The sequence below is a fragment of the Sus scrofa genome, chromosome 1, assembly GCF_000003025.6.
Source record: "Sus scrofa isolate TJ Tabasco breed Duroc chromosome 1, Sscrofa11.1, whole genome shotgun sequence".
Taxonomy (NCBI): domain Eukaryota; kingdom Metazoa; phylum Chordata; class Mammalia; order Artiodactyla; family Suidae; genus Sus; species Sus scrofa.
The window spans coordinates 20,849,148-20,867,362 of record NC_010443.5 but is presented as its reverse complement, the minus strand read 5'-3'; the positions used below and the strand labels follow the sequence as shown (position 1 = coordinate 20,867,362).

General features: G+C 40.0%; 1 protein-coding gene across 13 annotated transcripts in view; it reads left to right on the top strand.

The window, feature by feature from the left end:
• The window catches only part of UTRN (utrophin), a 533,664-nt gene that overhangs the window by 180,565 nt on the left and 334,884 nt on the right, over positions 1 to 18,215 (top strand). For all 13 annotated transcript variants that reach the window (XM_021072273.1, XM_021072283.1, XM_021072259.1 and 10 more), the window contains 4 exons: positions 9,150 to 9,263; positions 9,944 to 10,099; positions 14,360 to 14,530; positions 16,306 to 16,485. In XM_021072273.1, the coding sequence (XP_020927932.1) occupies positions 9,150 to 9,263; positions 9,944 to 10,099; positions 14,360 to 14,530; positions 16,306 to 16,485 (621 nt within the window). The remainder of the gene's footprint in view (positions 1 to 9,149; positions 9,264 to 9,943; positions 10,100 to 14,359; positions 14,531 to 16,305; positions 16,486 to 18,215) is intronic.

The following is an 18,215-nucleotide window of genomic DNA, read 5'->3' as shown; positions in this document are numbered from 1 at the left end:
TACAGTATGAGATTTATAATATAAATTACAAATTTTAAATTTAGTTTGGTGTCCTAACTACAAGATTGTTCACAATGTCTCTCTTCCTTAATTCTGCAACTTCTTTATTGAAGTATTTATTTTGTTTTAATTCTAAAGAACATTTTACTCCTTTATTTGCCTCGAAGGAATTGCTAGTTACTTAACATACTTACAGTTCACTTAGGAAAACTTTTACTTTGCCCGCCTAAAGATAATTGCGATAAACATTCATTTAGAGGTTGACATCATTTTTCCTTTTTCAGTGATCTGGTGTCTGTTTGCAGAGCCATTCAAGTTCTCCTTGTCTTTAAGTCACGAAGTCATCGTAGTTCCAATTCAATTTATGATGGTATTTCTTAGGAACAAAGTGGTTGACTTGCTTGCTTGTTTATTTTTGCTTTTTAGGGCCACACCCACAGCATATGAAGGTTCCCAGGCTAGGGTAGCCGCCAGCCTACACCACAGCAGCAGCAACGTGCGATCTGAGCCTCATCCGCAACCTACACCATAGCTCACAGCAATGCCTGATCCTTAACCCACTGAGCAAGGCCAGGGATCGAACCTGCAACTTCGTGGTTCCTAGTCGGATTCGTTTCTGCTTCTCTAAGATGGAAACTCCCCTGACTTGTTTATTTTTAAAATGCATTTTCAATTTTATAACTAATGCATAAATACTGCTCATTGAAGATAAGAAATAATAGAGAAATAAGTCCCTTTCTTCCTCAATACTCTTTGCTTTCCTGGAGGCAGCTAACAGGAGGGTTAGCATATTCAAAGTAAGAAAGAAAAGCTCATGAATATTACTAATTCTCATCATTTTTTTCCACACTAGCAGAAACAAATGCTCCTGGAACTCCATGAGGGACATTTAAATAGACGGTACACAAACACATGAGCTTGGAGTATGAATCCCACTACTCAAAATAATAAGGCCTTCCATAGACGTAGCACATTCAGACTTTGAAAGTATTTTCATAGCTTTATACTTTACTTTTTTCCTACCATCCTACAATACTTGTAAGGTGAGCTTGTTATTTCTTTATGTGCAAATTTTAGTTTTCTGCTATTTGCTGGCAAAGAGTATTTTCCTCATGTGCCTGCATTGATCTACCTGGCTGGTTCCTTTTATGCCGAGAGAGGCTGGGTTTGCTCTGTCACATTGCCATGCTCTGACACGTACTTAAGTTCTTCTTTTTTCTCTATTCCATGCCAAATGAATGACCTCAATGCCTGTACTTAAGAATTGAAATGTTAATTGGTGCTTTCCTCACAGAAAGTCCTCCTGCTCCTTCCAGGCAGCAAAATATTTAAAAATACATGAAAAAGGTAATAATTTCACTATTGATTTTACTGACATGATCTCCTTAAGAATTATGGGGATTAAATATTACAAGATCCTAAGACACTGTTTATCACCAGAAATAATATCTTTGGATTTGGGGGCTGCAAGTATATTTTGTATTGTTTCCTTTCCCATATTCAAGACCCCCTGCATTGTGATGTAACCACAAAATCACAAAGTTATCCATACAAAACTCTCTTATATTGACCACTGCTCCTGCCTCTTTGGACCCCCCTCTTTAGTCCCTTCCCTCTCTTTTCAGACTCTCATGTAATCCCTTGCCCTGACCATCCCATTACCCTTTTTTTTAATTAAAAAAATTAAAAAAAATTTTTTTAGGGCTGCACCTGTAGCATATGGAAGTTCCTGGGCTAGGGGTCGAATCAGAGCTACAGCGGCTGGCCTATGCCACAGCCACAGCAATGCCAGATCCGAGCTGTGTCTGCAACCTACACACAGCTCAAGGCAATGCCGGATCCTTAACCCACTGAGTGAGGCCAGGGCTCGAACCCACATCCTGTTGGATACTAGTTGGGTTGTTTCTGCTAGCCACTGTGGGAACTCCCCCATTACCCTTTAAATCTGACTCCTGCTTGCAATGTCTTCTCTCTTGAATTCATTGTCCACACGATGCTAGAGATGCTATAGAATTATGCATCTAGAAAGGATCTGGTTGTCTTTATCCTGATTATGCAAAGTGCTGTCACCGAATCTCACACCTCCAGCCCTTTCCTTGCCCTGGAGCCCTTGCCTGCATTGTCTCCTGTGAGCTGCATTGACTGGGGAGGCAGCGTGATGAGTCCCAAAGACCACAGTGGACAATTGCCTCTCTCCAGAAATGTCATGCACTTGCTAGGAGTTCATAGCCTCCTCTTCTCAGCTCATCCTTTGAGAAGACGCTGCTTCCGAAAGCAGTCTTCGGCCCTGCTCACCATCACACTCACAGCCAATCATTGCCTCCTCTTTGTTTACCCTTCCCAATAACCCCATCTCAGGTCAGCTTTTATTATGACTGAGACCTGCATTTGTCCCCCCCCCCCCCCCGCCCCGCTCCCCCAGCCCTGGGCCATTTGTCTGGCGTTCAGCAAATAAGCCGGCGTGAAAGTCTGTGCCCTGAAGGTGCCGACAGACGTCACACTCACTCGTACCCCTCTAGTAAGGTCGCATGTATAATCTCAATGCCAGCTTATTCTAAATGGCAGGGCACCCATGTAGTCACACCCCTTCCTTCAGTGGCTAAACAAAGACACACGCTGAACTGATGTTCCGTGTTCTCACACACACTGGGGAACAGACATGCTGGAGCTCTGAGACATGCAGGACCAGGTTTTGATCTTACTTTGGAATGCATTCAGGGTAAAAAAAAAAAAGGAACCAAGGGTAAATATCTTCTAAGAGTAGTATGCCATATAGCTGATTTACCTCTTTCTAGGGAACATATAACTGAGCTCATACGGGTTTTACTTTTTCCCTCATTCTGAATGTGTTTTACTTTAAAAAAGGGAATATTGGTACTTTCTGAATCTGAAATTTCCCCTGCTGTACACCTGAAACTAACACTGCATGGTAAGTCACCTATACTCTAATAAAATTTATATTAAAAAGGAATTGAAAAGGATTTTTTTGCATTACAGAGGAAGAGTAACTGTATCAAAAATGTTTAGTCTTAAGAAAATCCATTTCTGAAAAGAAAAATAACTTTATTGGTTTCAGATAAATAAATGTAGTAGCCATTGTCGTTGCTGGTCTTCCCTACTAAGTGAGGGAACATTTTTTAAAGAGTGTTTTGAAGTTAATGAATATTATAAAACAAACAAAATAGAAACCTACTGCCTTAAATTGCTGATTTAATTCTGTTTTCACAATTCTTCTTGTCTATGTCTTGGGTTGGATGTGAGCTGCTGAAAAAGCTATGGACATTCCAACAGATAGGGGAGCCACGAAATGAAATGCCAAGCATTTAGCTGTAAATAAAATCTTGGGAGGTAGTTTTGTTCCTTGGAATCTTACTGTCTTGAATCCAGAGTGACCAGGCTTCAGATTTCCTCCATTCCTAGCTCAGGGACTGCAGGACTGGGGGCTGGGAGATGGCTTGTGTAGGGTTGAAGGAATTGTGTGAATGACCTCACATTCTTTTGCTGTGACCCAACAGCAGGTGTTGCTCATCCGGAGAGCTTACAAATCAGTGCTTTTGAGCAATGCGAATGTAGCATTTTGACCCTTCCCAACTAGAGTGTTTGATACTTTGGTTTTCAAAACTACCCTATGAATCATTTTATATTTCCTTGAGAATTTTTTACTCTAAATATGAATGAAAAACCGTTACCCTAGATTAGTACTTGGAGTTTATTTTTGCATGTGAAATAACAGACATGTATTTTAGAAATTTACCAGTATTTTTATTTTTTTATTTTTTTGTCTTTTGATTTTTAGGGCCTCACCCCTGGCATATGGAGGTTCCCAGACTATGGGTCTAATTGGAGCTGTAACTGCTGGCCCATGCCAGAGCCACAGCAACTCAGGATCTGAGCCACTTCTGCGACCTACACTACAGCTCACGGCAACGCCATAACCCATGGAGTGAGGCCAGGGATCGAACCCGCGTCTTCATGGATACTAGTCTAGTTCGTTAACCACTGAGCCACAATAGGACTCCTGTTTTCTTCAGTTGCCAGTATTTTTAACGTTTTTGTATTGCTTTAAAAGAACTGAAAGCCCCCGAGAGATGGTAGAACATTAGGAATTACCCAGTTTAAATATCTTCATATATCTCTGTCTATTCCTGTAAGCCATTCAGCGAGTGGATGGAGATGGTGAAAAAGTGCAATATTCATTATTGTACATTAGAAACCCCCATGTGCCTCAGCTAAGTGATTTTAAAGGGACAGAGAAACGCTCTTTCTGTGAGCACTTTCACTTTCTCTGTAACCTCTTTGCCATACAGTTGACATAAAGATTTTGGGATTTTTTTTTTTCTTTTTTGTTTGCTTTTTACGGCTGCATCCGTGGCATATGGAAATTCCCAGGCTAGGGGTTGAATCAGAGCAGCAGCTGCCAGCCTACACCACACCACAGCAACGCAGGATCCGAGCCACCTCTGCAATCTAAACCACAGCTCTCGGCAACACCGGATCCTTCATACACTGAGTGAGGCCAGGGATCAAACTCTCATCCTCTGGATACTAGTCGGGTTCGTTACCACTGCGCCACAACAGGAATTCCAGGTTTCAGTATTTCTTAAAAGCACAGGAAGTGGTGAATTGCTACCAAGTGGACTGAGTCAATATTTTCCTTATAGGGAAAGAGGCGCTGTGGGAGGGTAGGGGAGACCCGCCTGTGTCCCATGTTTACCTGCACACTAGTGGTTGCTAGTATTAATCTTAGTGATCTAATAACCGTTCCCACACGGTGTAGCCGCAGGGTAGGGGTTCTGTGTGAATCTACTGTTTTCTAGCATTTCTAAATGTTGGGCCTTTCCTCTTGTACTTGGCTTCCTTCTGCTGAGCTGGGTCCAGCCAGGTGTAGTCAGAAATGTCATAAGCAGTAGCCCTTGCAAATAGTCACTTTTGAACAGTTAGATGATGGAACATGTGTTCATGTTGGTGGCAATTAAACGCATTAAACTGATGCTTATGCAAATTTCTACTCACCCTGGCTACCCATTCCTGTGAAGTGTCTGTAACAAACAGACACCAGAACTTGAAGTAGTAACTCTTTTATGAGGCTAGTCTTGGTAATAAAGCACTTGATTTTGTAGCTGTTAATAATAATAGCTACTACCATTTATTGCATACCTGCCCTGTACCAGGCCCTGTCTAAACCATCTCTGTTTTTAAGAACAGTCAATCGAGGATGTTATTATTTCTATTTTATTTTATTTTTTCTTTTTACAGTCACGCTGCAGCATATAGACGTCCCAGACTAGGGTCGACTCAGAGCTGCAGCTGCCGGTTTATACCACAGCCACAAGCCACCTGATCCAAGCTGTATCTGCTACCTATACAGCTTGTGGCAATGCCAGATCCTTAACCCACTGAACCAAAATAGGAATTTCTATTATTCCGATCTTATAGATGAGCTGTAGAAGCTCCGAGAAGAGAAACTGAGAATTTAATTTCTCAAGATCCGGCAGCTGGCGTGGTGCTGAGCTAGGTACTCAGACCTTGGTCTTTTTTTCCCTGGGGCTCACTGCCTGGGTTTGAACTCAGCGTGGTCAGGATTACCTGCAGGAATTTTTAGTAGTGATAACAGCTTTTCCGACTCCTCTCTGTTCCCTTTGTTACTGTTGGGATGATCTCTTGGTCTACATGCCTTGTCTGTGTCTGTTGTTCTGCTTTCTTTTTTCTCAGATTTAACCATATGAGAGAGAAGGAGCAGGTGTGGGTGAATTGTGTGTGTTCACATGAGTCTGTGTGTGTCTGAGAGAGCAAAGAAGCATGAGGGTTCCTCTCCTGGGCCAGTAACAAGGATCATTGAGGCTACTGGCTGCAGTCAAGGCCGATTGTGGTGAAAACCTCCTTGGAATATAAATTTCAAACATCCTGGGCCCAGAAGTCTATCAGTTTTCTTTCTTCCAAACTAGATTTAATGAATTATCTAATCACAGAGCAGTAATGCTGTTCCTTGATTTCTTACAAAAAAGTTCAGACCGGTGATGAACAGTAAGAAGTGGTAACACATTAAATGAATGATTAAAAAAGGCCCTTCATGAACTCTACAGACGTATTCATACTTTCTCTCTATTTGCACTTTTATTTTTTTGCACACTCCACCCCACCCTGCCCTGGCCATGTCTTCCTAAAGAATCTTCTAGGCTGAGATCTGAGAATGCTGGAGCAAACCTGGAAGAAGAACTATGTCACCAATTGAAAATACGGAAGAGTGGTGTGGGTGTGCGAAAATAGTGACAGACCAGCTAAAGAGCAGAGGGAAAGGAAGCTTGGGGACAGTGCACTATATGACCGAAAGGGCTTTCAAAGCTGTGCCTGGAATAGGGAGAATGAGGAGTGCTTGCACAGAGTGGTATAATTTGAAAGGCCCAGCCACATAAGTGCTTTTTGTTTCCCATCTTCATCAGAGAATGACCCTGCAAACTAGCAGGTGTAGAATGGTCATTATTGAGAGTGCATTAGAGCCTGAATTATAAGTTAGATGGAAAAACTACACCATTCTTCAGGCGCCTAAATCTGCATGCTGAGTAACATGTGACTTTACGCATGAGCTCGAGGTTGCATTATGCAGCTTGTGAGGAAATTACCAGAAGAAGAGAGATGGATGAATGTCCTAAATAAGGGGGAACATGAGTTTCTAGAAGCTAAAGACCTGAAGTAAGCTTGATGTCGGTTCCTGGCAAAGCTGTAGATAAATGATCAACCAGAGATCTTCTGTGTGTGTAGGAAAAACTGTGGTTGTCACCAGGAATCAACATGGTACCACTCATAAGTCCCTCCCATGCTCATTTCCTTCACGTACTGCTTCCATTTATTTATTTTTGGAGGAGGGATCCTAGATTACTAGATATACAGATTCCTAGGCTCACATTTCTTATGTGTTTACTTCGTTCAAATAATACTCACAGGAGTTCCCGTCGTGGCGCAGTGGTTAACGAATCCGACTAGGAACCATGAGGTTGCGGGTTCGGTCCCTGCCCTTGCTCAGTGGGTTAATGATCCGGCGTTGCCGTGAGCTGTGGTGTAGATTGCAGGCGCGGCTCGGATCCCGAGTTGCTGTGGCTCTGGCGTAGGCCGGTAGCTACAGCTCCGATTCGATCCCTAGCCTGGGAACCTCCATATGCCACGGGAGCAGCCCAAAGAAATAGCAAAAAGACAAAAAAAAACAACAACAACAACAAAAAAAAAACTCACAAACTATCACTTTGGGTAAGCTTTGATTTCAGTAAGGTATTTGAGAAAATCTCTTATAACCTTATAAGAAGGAAGTGGCAAGCTACTTAGATGCTAGTATTAGGTTGATTCCCAGGTTTTGAAATCTAAGCCAAAAGTTCGCTGGTTGATGAACGAGATGGTGTGCTCATGGGGAATGCTCTGGTAGGCACTGTAATTGCCCTTATTTTTCACCTGGAAGAAACCCAAAACCAAACCAAAAACAAACGAACAAAAAACAGTAAAAGGATACCTCACTGTCAGATCTGCAGATGAGAGAAAGCTGGGAGGAATAGCTGATAAGACCTTGGAGAAACTAAAAATTCAAGTCATTCTGTTGGCTTTTTATTTGTATATTGTTAATTAGTATTGTTAACGTAACAAGGCAGAATTAAAGGTTATAAAATTTATAAATATCAAGTTCTGAACTTATTGCAGAAGTCAATGAAGCAACATGGGATAGGGAAAATATACTTTTGAGGTAGTTAGCTAATGGTTGGAATAATAATAATAATAATAATAATAATAATAATAAACCCAACTCTACAGGAAGAAAAATGAAACTGAAAAAAGTTAGATAGCATTTTCTGAATGTAATATTCATATATGAAATACCATTTAGGCTCCATCGTTGTTATTCATTCCCACATTTTAAGAATAATTGATTCTCTGTGGCATATTTTAAGTGCATTAAAAAGCTGATGTAATTTCCACAGCATGTTGGTCAGTGTTGAGTGCAATATCTGGGTATCATGTCCTAGAGACATCCTGAAATCAGTTGGGAATGGTTTAACTACTAAAAGACTAAGGGAAGGAATTTCCGCTGTGGTGAAATGGATTAGAAATCTGGCCTCGTTGGCTCACCATTGCTTCAGAGGTTCAGCTTTGATCCCTGGCCCCTGGGCCACAGCTGTGGCATAGGTCGCAGCCACAAGTCAAATTCAGTTCCTGGCCTGGGAACCTCCATGTGCGATGGGTGCAGCCATAAAAATGTAAAGATAAATAAAAAAAATTAAAAATAAAAGACTAAGGGAAGATATAGTGGCTGCCTTCCAATTTGAAGGTTATTTTGAATAAGAGTAATTTATCTCCTTTTCTAGGGAGGAATGAGAAGCAAGTAATTGAGGAAGGTACAAGGAAACAAATTCAGCTCAATACGAGGGAAATTAGCACGTCATATTGACAGTGATGGAATAGGGGACCTTGGAAAGATATGACCATCACTTTACTCTGGTTTTGGAACTCAGGTTGAACCTAATTATTTGCATTCCCTTAAGGTCCAGTTCACATGTTACTACCTCTCTGAAGTCGCATTCTTTCTGCAGAATGTCACCTTTCTTATTCCTACTAGCACCATAAAATGTGACTGGATTACAGTGCATGCTTGGTAAATGTTGCATGAAAGAATGGAGCTGGGTAGTGGACTGTACTGGGTGCTTAGGGAACAAAGCATCCAACAGCAAAACTAAGAATAATCTATTGTATTCCCTCCAGTATGCTATTTATTTCTTCCCTTTGAATTGCTACCTTAAGGAGAAAATGTTCTAATTATATGAGAATGGAAGTTTTTTAGCTGATTATACCTAGAAACGTACTTTTCCCTTAAATTTGACTGTTTAATCATAGATATTGCTTGTGTTAATACGCAAAATAGCTCTGTTCACTGGAGAATGTTTTGAAATTTTTAGAATGATCACCAAGATAGCATCTCATGAGGATTTTAGCCAGCAAGGAGGAGAGTAATTATTTTCAATGTCGGAGGTTTTAAAAGAAGAAATAAAATATATGAAAATGATGTTATCAAAGTTTTGAAAAGTTGCCTTTTTTCCATAGCAGTAGATCTTGAAGTGTAGTAGGTTAAATGTCACTGAGTAATATCCCCTTTTGTCATTGTGTTTGATTAGGCTGATTCGAAAGTCATTGAGAAATGGATGGATGGTGTGAAAGACTTCTTAATGAAAGAGCAGGCTGTCCAGGGAGATGCCGAAGGGCTGCAAAGACAGCTTGACCAGTGCTGTGTGAGTTCTGCTGATCTAGGGAACCTGCTGTGATAATATTTTCTTCTTATTTATTATTTGCTGCTCTTATGAAAAATTTAAGAATATGACAAGATAATAAACCTAGATAAAATATCTTTCAGCATAAAACTTTTTTTTTTTTTTTTTTTTTTTTTTACTTTATAGCTATTCAAAGAATGACTGACTATTCATATTGGTAGTTTTGGCCATGGTTATAGAATTTTGGGTAGAGGGAATAAGAGCAATTTTAGTTCATTAGGAGCTGCTGTTTTTATGTTCTGATGACAACTAGTGTCATCATTACCAATTGCATATTGCTTTTTTTTTTTTTTTTTTGCCAGATGGTGAAGCTTTAAGGAAACATATGTAACAAATGAATTTTGCCAGTAATACTTCATGCATTTTATATTTGGTGAAATCATTAGGCTTTGCTAAATGAATTAAAAGTTCCATTCCCTGCTGAGAGTCAGATATTTCCAGTCTTAATTTGGCAGATGGCTCCATGAAGAACATAGGTGAAATGAATTTCTTAGAACACAATATTTCTTAAGTCATTAAAAGCCCTGACTCCCAAGCAGTCTGTTCTCAAAATATTTGCAGGGATCCGGGCAGACAAACTATAATAATGGCATCCACTTATATAGGAATGAACTTAACAAGGGGTTATTTTATGTGTTCAGGGATTTGTTAATGAAATAGAAACAGTTGAATCATCTCTGAAAGACATGAAAGAAATAGAGGCTAACCTTCGAAGCTGTCCAATTGCTGGAATCAAAACCTGGATGCAGACGAAACTAGTTGACTACCAAACACAACTGGAAAAATTAAGCAAAGAGGTGAGTTTTTCAACTTTATAGTGTGTGGTTTTCAAGAGGTAGATATTGACTTTTCTTGACTAACTAAACTGATCTTATAGCCCATCCAGTTTAAAAACCTGTGGTCTAGAATAACTACAGTGTAGGTGGTAGGTTCGGGCAAGACATGGGTCATTTTTTTAAATTAAGGGAAAGTAGGGAGTTCCTGTCATGGCTCAGTGGTTAATGAACCCGACTAGTATCCATGAAGATCCAGTTTGATTCCTGGCCTTACTCAGTGGGTTAAGGATCTGGTGTTGCCATGAGTTGTGGTGTAGGTCACAGATGTGGCTTGGATCTGATGTTGCTCTGGCTGTGACATAGGCAGTCAGCTGTAGCTCCAGTTTAACCCCTAGCCTGGGAACCTCCATATGCCATGGGTGCAGCCCTCAAAAAAAAAAAAAAATTAGAGGGGAGTATTATTATTCACTTTGGTCTCTGGTTGGAAAGGAGCATACATGTTGAATAGAGAACAAGAAGGTCTTTGTAGCTGGAATAGAGTGAAGGTAGGGGTTAGTGGGTTGGAGAATAGAAAGATTTGAGGTCAGAAGGTAGGTGGAGGTGGTTGCATATGGAGATGAAAGCTTAGATTTTTGAATTTTATTTCAAGTATGATTTCACATAGAAAGCAGAGAGTTTTGAGCAAGGAATTGACACATGACAGATCTTTTAAGATCACTGTGGTTTCCATGGGGATAATTTGCTCTGGAAAAGCAAGAATAAAAATGGGGAGAATACTTAAAGGGTTGTTGCAGTTTTCAAGAGAGAGGATGGCCCCTTGGAGCAGGGAGGGAGCAGTGCAGGTCATGAGACATCTTAGGTTTGGACTGTATTTTGAAAGTGGAGGAGTTCCCTGTGTTGTACCAGGTTAAGGATCCTGCGCTGTTGCTGCAGCAGCTTGTGTCGCTTCTGTGGTGCGGGTTCCATCCCTGGCCTGGAAACTTTGATGTGACATGGGTGCAGACAAAAAAAAAAAGTGGAGATGGGAGTATAGAAATGAAAGTGGTATGAGAAAAAAAGAATAGTTGAGGACAGCTGAGGATTTGGGTGAAGCTTTTTTCATTTTGTGTGAATTGTGCTGTTTACTGAAAAGGTAAAGACTCAAGGAGAGGCTTTTGTGGGAGCCGGTGGAATAATGATTTCCACCCCGGAAGGGTTAAATTCAAGATTAGTAGACATGCAGATGGAGCTTTTAAGCACTGACCGCTGGGATGCTAAGGAAGAAAGGCCAGCCGGGGGAGAAATGCCTGGAGAGGGCGAGTGCCCCAGAGGCCAGGGCCAGAAAGCTTTTCCCAGGGCCTGATGCTGAGGGTGGCTGAGGCCAGTCCGGCCTGGAAAGCAAGCTTTAGATTTGACAAGTTGGAGGCTTTTGATGACCTTGAGAAAAGTGGTGCCGGTGGAGAGGTGGAGAAGAAAGTCACAGAGGGAAGGCTGAGGAGAGGAAAGGAAGTGAGGTACTAGGGCAGGGTAACTAGTTTCTGCAAGGGAGCAGAGAAATTGGGGAAGCACTGGAAGAAATATGGGGATTTAAAGAGCTGTTGTAATTTTTTAAAATAAGGGGTTTTCGGAGTTCCTATCGTGGCGCAGCGGAAACAAATCTGACTAGGAACCATGAGGTTGCGGGTTCGATCCCTGACCTTGCTCTGTGGGTTAAGGATCCGGCGTTGCCGTGAGATGTGGTGTAGGTTGCAGACGCGGCTCGGATCCTGTGTTGCTGTGGCTGTGGTGTAGGCAGCAACAGCTCTGATTAGACCCCTAGCTTGGGAACCTCCATATGCCTCAGGTGCTGCCCTAAAAAGGACAAAAGACAAAAACAAACAAACAAACAAATAAATAAGGGGTTTTACTGAATGCTTGCATGCAGAGAAGGACTTCACTTTGAGAAAAGTGAAGTTGTGGAAGAGATTGAGAGAGGGTGGTTTCTGCAACCAAGTCTGTGATTAGGCGAGAGGGGGTGGGGTCCACCCTGGAAGTGAAAGAACTGCTGTTAGCAAGTCCCTCCGCAATAATGGAAGGGGAGGCAGCCGCAGGTACAGGAGGACTATGCCTCCTTCCCTTCTGATTGCTTCTGTTTTTTTAGTGAAATAATAGTGAGGTTGCATAGAGCTGGAGTGAGTGAGAAAGGGATAAAAAATGAGAGGAGAAAATGTGAGATTCCCAAATACCCCATTCACTTACATAGCATATCTCTCTTAATATGATGTCTTTTGTTTAATCTTTATAAAGGAAAATTTTATATTTGCATCCCTGAGTATTTTGTTTTGTTCCCCCCACCGCCAATTCCTTATTTTGAACATGTTGAAATTTAAAGAAAAGTTGAAATAATTGTTGAGAGAATAGCCATAAACCATTCCAAAATTTGCCAATTCTTAATATTTTACTACATTTGCCTCTTCTCTCTCTCCCCACTCTTTTCACCCCTCCCCTACCTACACACCCCTTTGGGTTTTTTTTTCCTAATTATGTACCTTTGACAGGAGGTCAAAAATGTTATGACACTTCACTCCTAAATAGCATGCTTCTTCCATGAATAAGGACAACTACAATCTTATTGTCCCACTTAAGAAAATAATTTCATCATACCATCTTATATCTATCCTAATTCAAATTCATCTAAATTTATTGTAGTTTGATGGCATGTGCTTGAAGGAGCTGAGTGTTTAGGGGAAGTAAATAAGGAAAATGGTTTGGAAGTGATAATGAGGAGCAGAGAAGGCAATAAATAGACAGCTGATAGATTAGTAGGTAAATGTATAGACACGTATAGATATTCAGATCTGTGTATCTATTTATCTACATATTACAACAGAATTAATTGTTTTACTGATTCAAAGTATGGGAGTAAATGCATGAGAAATTTTTAAGTGTCTTCGGGAAGGAGGCAACCACATGATGTGTGAGTAATTATTTCAAGCAGTTCTAGGCTCTTCTATTTCACTGAGTAGTAAAAAGGATAAAGAAATTGTGGACAAACAATATTGCCATATGTTTATATTTTGCTAAGAAAGGATAGACATATAAAATCAATAAATAAAAACAATCTATTATATCCATGATACCATGAAAGGAAAAACATGTAATACCAAAATATAGAAAGTATATAATTGCAGGATAAACGATAACTTTAAGCTTTGCTTTTTTTGAGAAGTTTACTACATTGTTTTTATTTTTCTCATTTCTCTATGAATCTGGGTGAACTGTATACCTGACTAATGTTTAGAAACTACTAGTAAAGAGGATTTTGGGGAAGTGGGGGCATGAAATCTGTATAATTTTTTAAAGCTCACCAGGTTAAAGTGTTGCTCAGCAAGACTTGGGAAGGAGGGCTGTGTATTTTGCTGGCAGTAGGCTGGCTGTTAGGGTACCATTTGGGGCAGTGAAATCAAAATTCCTGTTTAGTCCCTGTGTATTTTTGGAGTGTGAAACAGGAAGGCCACTAAGTATTGTCCCTCACTCTCGGGAGAGCCATCCTCTTCCTCTGTTGCCTTTTTGTTACCTTCAGTTTCACAGGCAAACAAGCCTTGGGAGGTGACCGCTGCCGAGAGATTTAATTTGAGTGGGAGGTTGAATAGTGAAGTGGGCTCTAGCTGCTCTGTGGTTTGTGGCTAGAGGGAGGATCTCTCTGAAAAATATTTTTAGGCTTCCTGAGAGAGTTAAAAAAGTTATTGCTCCAGATTCAACAAATACTTAGCTCCTACTGTAACCTTTTTGGTTCTGTGTGCAATACACAAATATAGTAGATGATCAAAACCAAAATTTTGTAGAGGAATGTTTTAGGAACATCTTTCATAGCAATCTCCTCTTCTCTGCTTTTTAAAAGTGCCATCTTAATGGGGAAAAAGGAGAAAATGGACATTGTGGTTGCTTCAGTTTTCTTTTTTTTTCATAAATAATGCTATAGTAGATTTCCTGGAAATATATGCCTTTATTGATGTAGGTTAGCATCCTTCAGTTGAGTATTACTCTGTCAGAAGTTATGCATTTTCAAAATTATGGTAGATATTCCTAGGTTCATGTCCACCATGTGACACCAAATCCCAGTTATAATTATTGTTTCATTCTTGTTTACAGTCCGTAGCATCAGCACAAAATACAGAAAGGGTTTCGTCTGAATTTTAAACCTCTGGCTCTTTTGTGGAATGTTGTTACTGTGTCTTCAGATACTAGAAACTAGACGTTGACACAATGTAATCTTAATGTATTATGATTTGCTTATTTGTACGAATGGCTTTTGCTCCCTAGATTGCTATTCAGAAGAACAGATTGTCTGAAAGTCAGGAAAAAGTGGTGAACCTGAAGAAGGACTTGGCCGAGATGCAGGAATGGATGACCCAGGCAGAAGAGGAATACCTGGAGAGGGATTTCGAGTACAAGTCACCAGAAGAACTTGAAAGTGCTGTGGAGGAAATGAAGGTGAGGCTGGGACCGTAAGGGTCAATAGGCTTTATATCTCCCCTCCTCCCTGTAAAATCAATTCATCGTCTACAGAGGATGTGATAGATACTTACAGTCTTTCATAGTAAGATTTCAATTTTCTTAAAAAGGAAGGGCAGCCGCTATGATTTTAGTAGGGATAGGAAGCTGAGACTCTACTTGGCTCATGAGGGCCCCTGAGAAATGTCTCTTACATTAGAAGCTTGGGGAGCCACAGAGAATGTCTCCCGAATTTAGTGGCATCAGTCATATTCGCTATGTTGTGCAACCACCCCCACTGTATATTTCCAAAAATGTTCAGGAAGCATTACTTTTTGTAAGGAACAAGAGAGACTTCCCAGTTTGATTGGAGTTCATCTTTATTTCACTAGCTGTAATCTTCCAGGTAATACGCGGGGCCCCACACATACCCAAGTTTTGTTAGAGCAGGGAAGAGTAGCAGTAGGAATGTCCTCAAGGGATTTAATAGCAGTCAGGTGCATAGGATGTATTTCCTGCAAACTTCTAGTTCTATGTCAATAGGCTTGAACACTCCGTCTTTTTTGTATGATAAAAGAACTAGGCATCAGTCTCACATTTCTAGTACAACTTCAAGTGTCCTTTGGTGCTGAAGCCAAAGGAGAGAGTGTTAAAAGCTACTTAAAAAAAAAAAAAAAAAGATCTAGTAACACACTGAGTGCTTTACACAGTTAACTTGCCTACAAGTATAACAAAAGCAAAAATCTCTGGGCAGAAATTTTTTAAAAGGATTGTATTTCATCAATGCATTGTTGTATATGAGTCAAAGTAAAGCAGAGGGACTTGAAAATTGTGCTGTTTTCACAGAAATATATATATATATATATATATATATTTATATATGTATTAGTGTGGCTTGCCTTGAAATTTTAAAAATACTTAGTATATAAGATATTTTAAATGTCACTCACCATGTTAAGGACCATCTTATTGGCACAATGGGTATTGTAGTTCTGTGGGTTTTTTAAGGTCACTAGGAATGAGAATTTAGAAAAATGAGAGTAAAACTCTTAATTGGGCAGCATTTTATCTTTATTCTGTCAGTCACCCATTAGGATTTAAAATACCACTCCACTTAATTATTTTACCCCACCCTAGAGAAATTTCAAACCGGTAAGCAGCAAAAAAAGAAGCTACATGAGGAAATGAAAGGCTGTTTTAGGTTGATTTTCCTCATCAGCACAGAAGGAGAGGCGGGCAGGAAGTTAATTCTAGATCAGATCTTTCCAACTTTATCATCTTTGAAATGATGTTAATTATCAGAAGGGCAGATAAACATATGTTCCAGGAGAAAAATATGTTTCTCTTATTTTTAAAGAATACGTCTACTATGGTGCACCTCCATTTTTTCATGAAAACATGTTTATTTCAATCCAACACGTTCTGACATCCAGTGGTCCGTTAAAACGAATACACTTCATTCTTTTTATGGACCCAGACTTTGAAAATACTTGCTGTCAGTAAACATGATTTCGAATAACTTTAGGTGTCAGCACTGCTATTATTAGAAGGAAATGTGTGCACGGGGACTGTGTACCTTGGGACATAGAATAGGTGAGATTTTTTTTAGGTAGTGTTATTTCACAAGTACTCTCTAGAGTGATAATCTAAATAATGTTCCAATTAGGTAAAGTCGTTTAGACGCTTTAACTTTGGTTTTGTTATTTTGTGGAAAAGAAAGAAATGGGTTACTGAGACAGGGAGACCCTTTTCAAGTTCATTCTGTCTTGGAACAGAGGGCCAAAGAGGATGTGTTGCAGAAGGAGGTGAGAGTGAAGATTCTCAAGGACAACATCATGTTATTAGCTGCAAAAGTGCCCTCTGGTGGCCAGGAATTGACATCTGCACTGAATGTCGTGCTGGAGAATTATCAACTTCTTTGTAACCGAATTCGAGGAAAGTGCCACACTCTAGAGGTATGGTATTTTTTCACTAATGCCTTTCTGAGAGTCTCTTCAAGTGTGGATTATAAAAGAACAGCAGTTCTTTCAGGATTGAGCTAACAATAACAACAATAATAATCATTGGAAACTAATTATTAGATAATAATTTAGATAATAGGATGATAAAAATAAAACAGAGAGAAGAGAAAACCGGAGGCCCGAGTTCCCGTGGTGACTCAGTGGTTAACAAACCCTACTAGCATCCATGAGGATGCCGGTTTGATCCTTGGCCCCGCTCAGTGGGTTAAGGATCCGGTGTTGCCATGAGCTGTGGTGTAGGTTACAGACGTGGCTCGGATCCTGCCTTGCTATGGCTGTGGTGTAGGCTGGCAGCTACAGCTCCGATTGGACCCCTAGCCTGGGAACCTTCATATGCCATGCGTGTGGCCCTCAAAAGACAAAAGACAAAAAAAAAGAAAAGAAAAGAAAACTGGAGACCAAGATCTGCCTTCAGTTAGTGGAAAGTTCTTGGAAAAGTCATTTCTTAGCTTTAGGCATTTACTATATGTGAAGTCAAAGTTTTCATATTACTGATGATCTATAGGGTCTGTTCCAGTCCTAAAATTCTAAAACAATATACTGTGAGTACCTTCTTTGTTTTGTTTTACCTGGTTAGTACCAGAGATGAATTGAGGTATTTTTCTTTTAAATAGTTTTTAAAACTATAGGTTTTGTTTGGAGCTAAGGGAAGACTAACTTGAATGTGCTCATATTTTGCTGGACCATTTCCCCTTTAAGACGTAGATGATTTAAGATGTTTAAAATGTAGATGATTCTATGAGTTTTTTTTTTTTAAATAAAATTAAGTTTTTGCTTGTTTGTTTTTATATTACTGTGACTTTTGTTACATCTTATTGAAAAGACTTAAGAAGCCCTTCAATATATAGCAATTTAATTTAAATTCAATTTAACCCCAAACAAATGATGGTTTTGTGGTAAGTTTTAAAATGGTAATCACGGAGTTCCCGTCGTGGCGCAGTGGTTAACGAATCCGACTAGGAACCATGAGGTTGCGGGTTCGGTCCCTGCCCTTGCTCAGTGGGTTAACGATCCGGTGTTGCCGTGAACTGTGGTGTAGGTTGCAGACGCGGCTCGGATCCCGCGTTGCTGTGGCTCTGGCGTAGGCCGGTGGCTAGCTATGGCTCCGATTGGACCTCTAGCCTGGGAACCTCCATATGCCGCGGGAGCGGCCCAAGAAATAGCAAAAAGACCAAAAAAAAAAAAAAATAAAATAAAATGGTAATCACGAGTGCAATGTTTAAACCAAATCCACTCATTCCTCACTTGTTCTGAAGCTATTTTGTGCTGAGATAAATATGAGATTGGAAATTTGGAAACTGGAAATATATGTATTTGTGTTAATAGGAAAGTTGCAGGTCAAATAAAACCTCATTCTTTAATATTAAGATATTGTCTAACATGGAACAGTGGAGGTTACTCATTTGAGAATTTAAATTTCTGTAAACATAATATAAAACATTATGTATAGCTAATCTTACGTCTCAGTGGATGATCCAGGAATTGAATTCTGTGATGGTCTTGTCCATGTTTTCTTCTCTGTTCTAACCACCCAGAACTTTCTTTTTGTTGTTATTGTTTTCCTATTTATTTACCGCCTAAATTACTGCTCACAATATGTTCACATAATGAATGGAGTCCCCAGGTTATCCCGAGTTTAATAAAAGGCCACCATGAATTCTGTA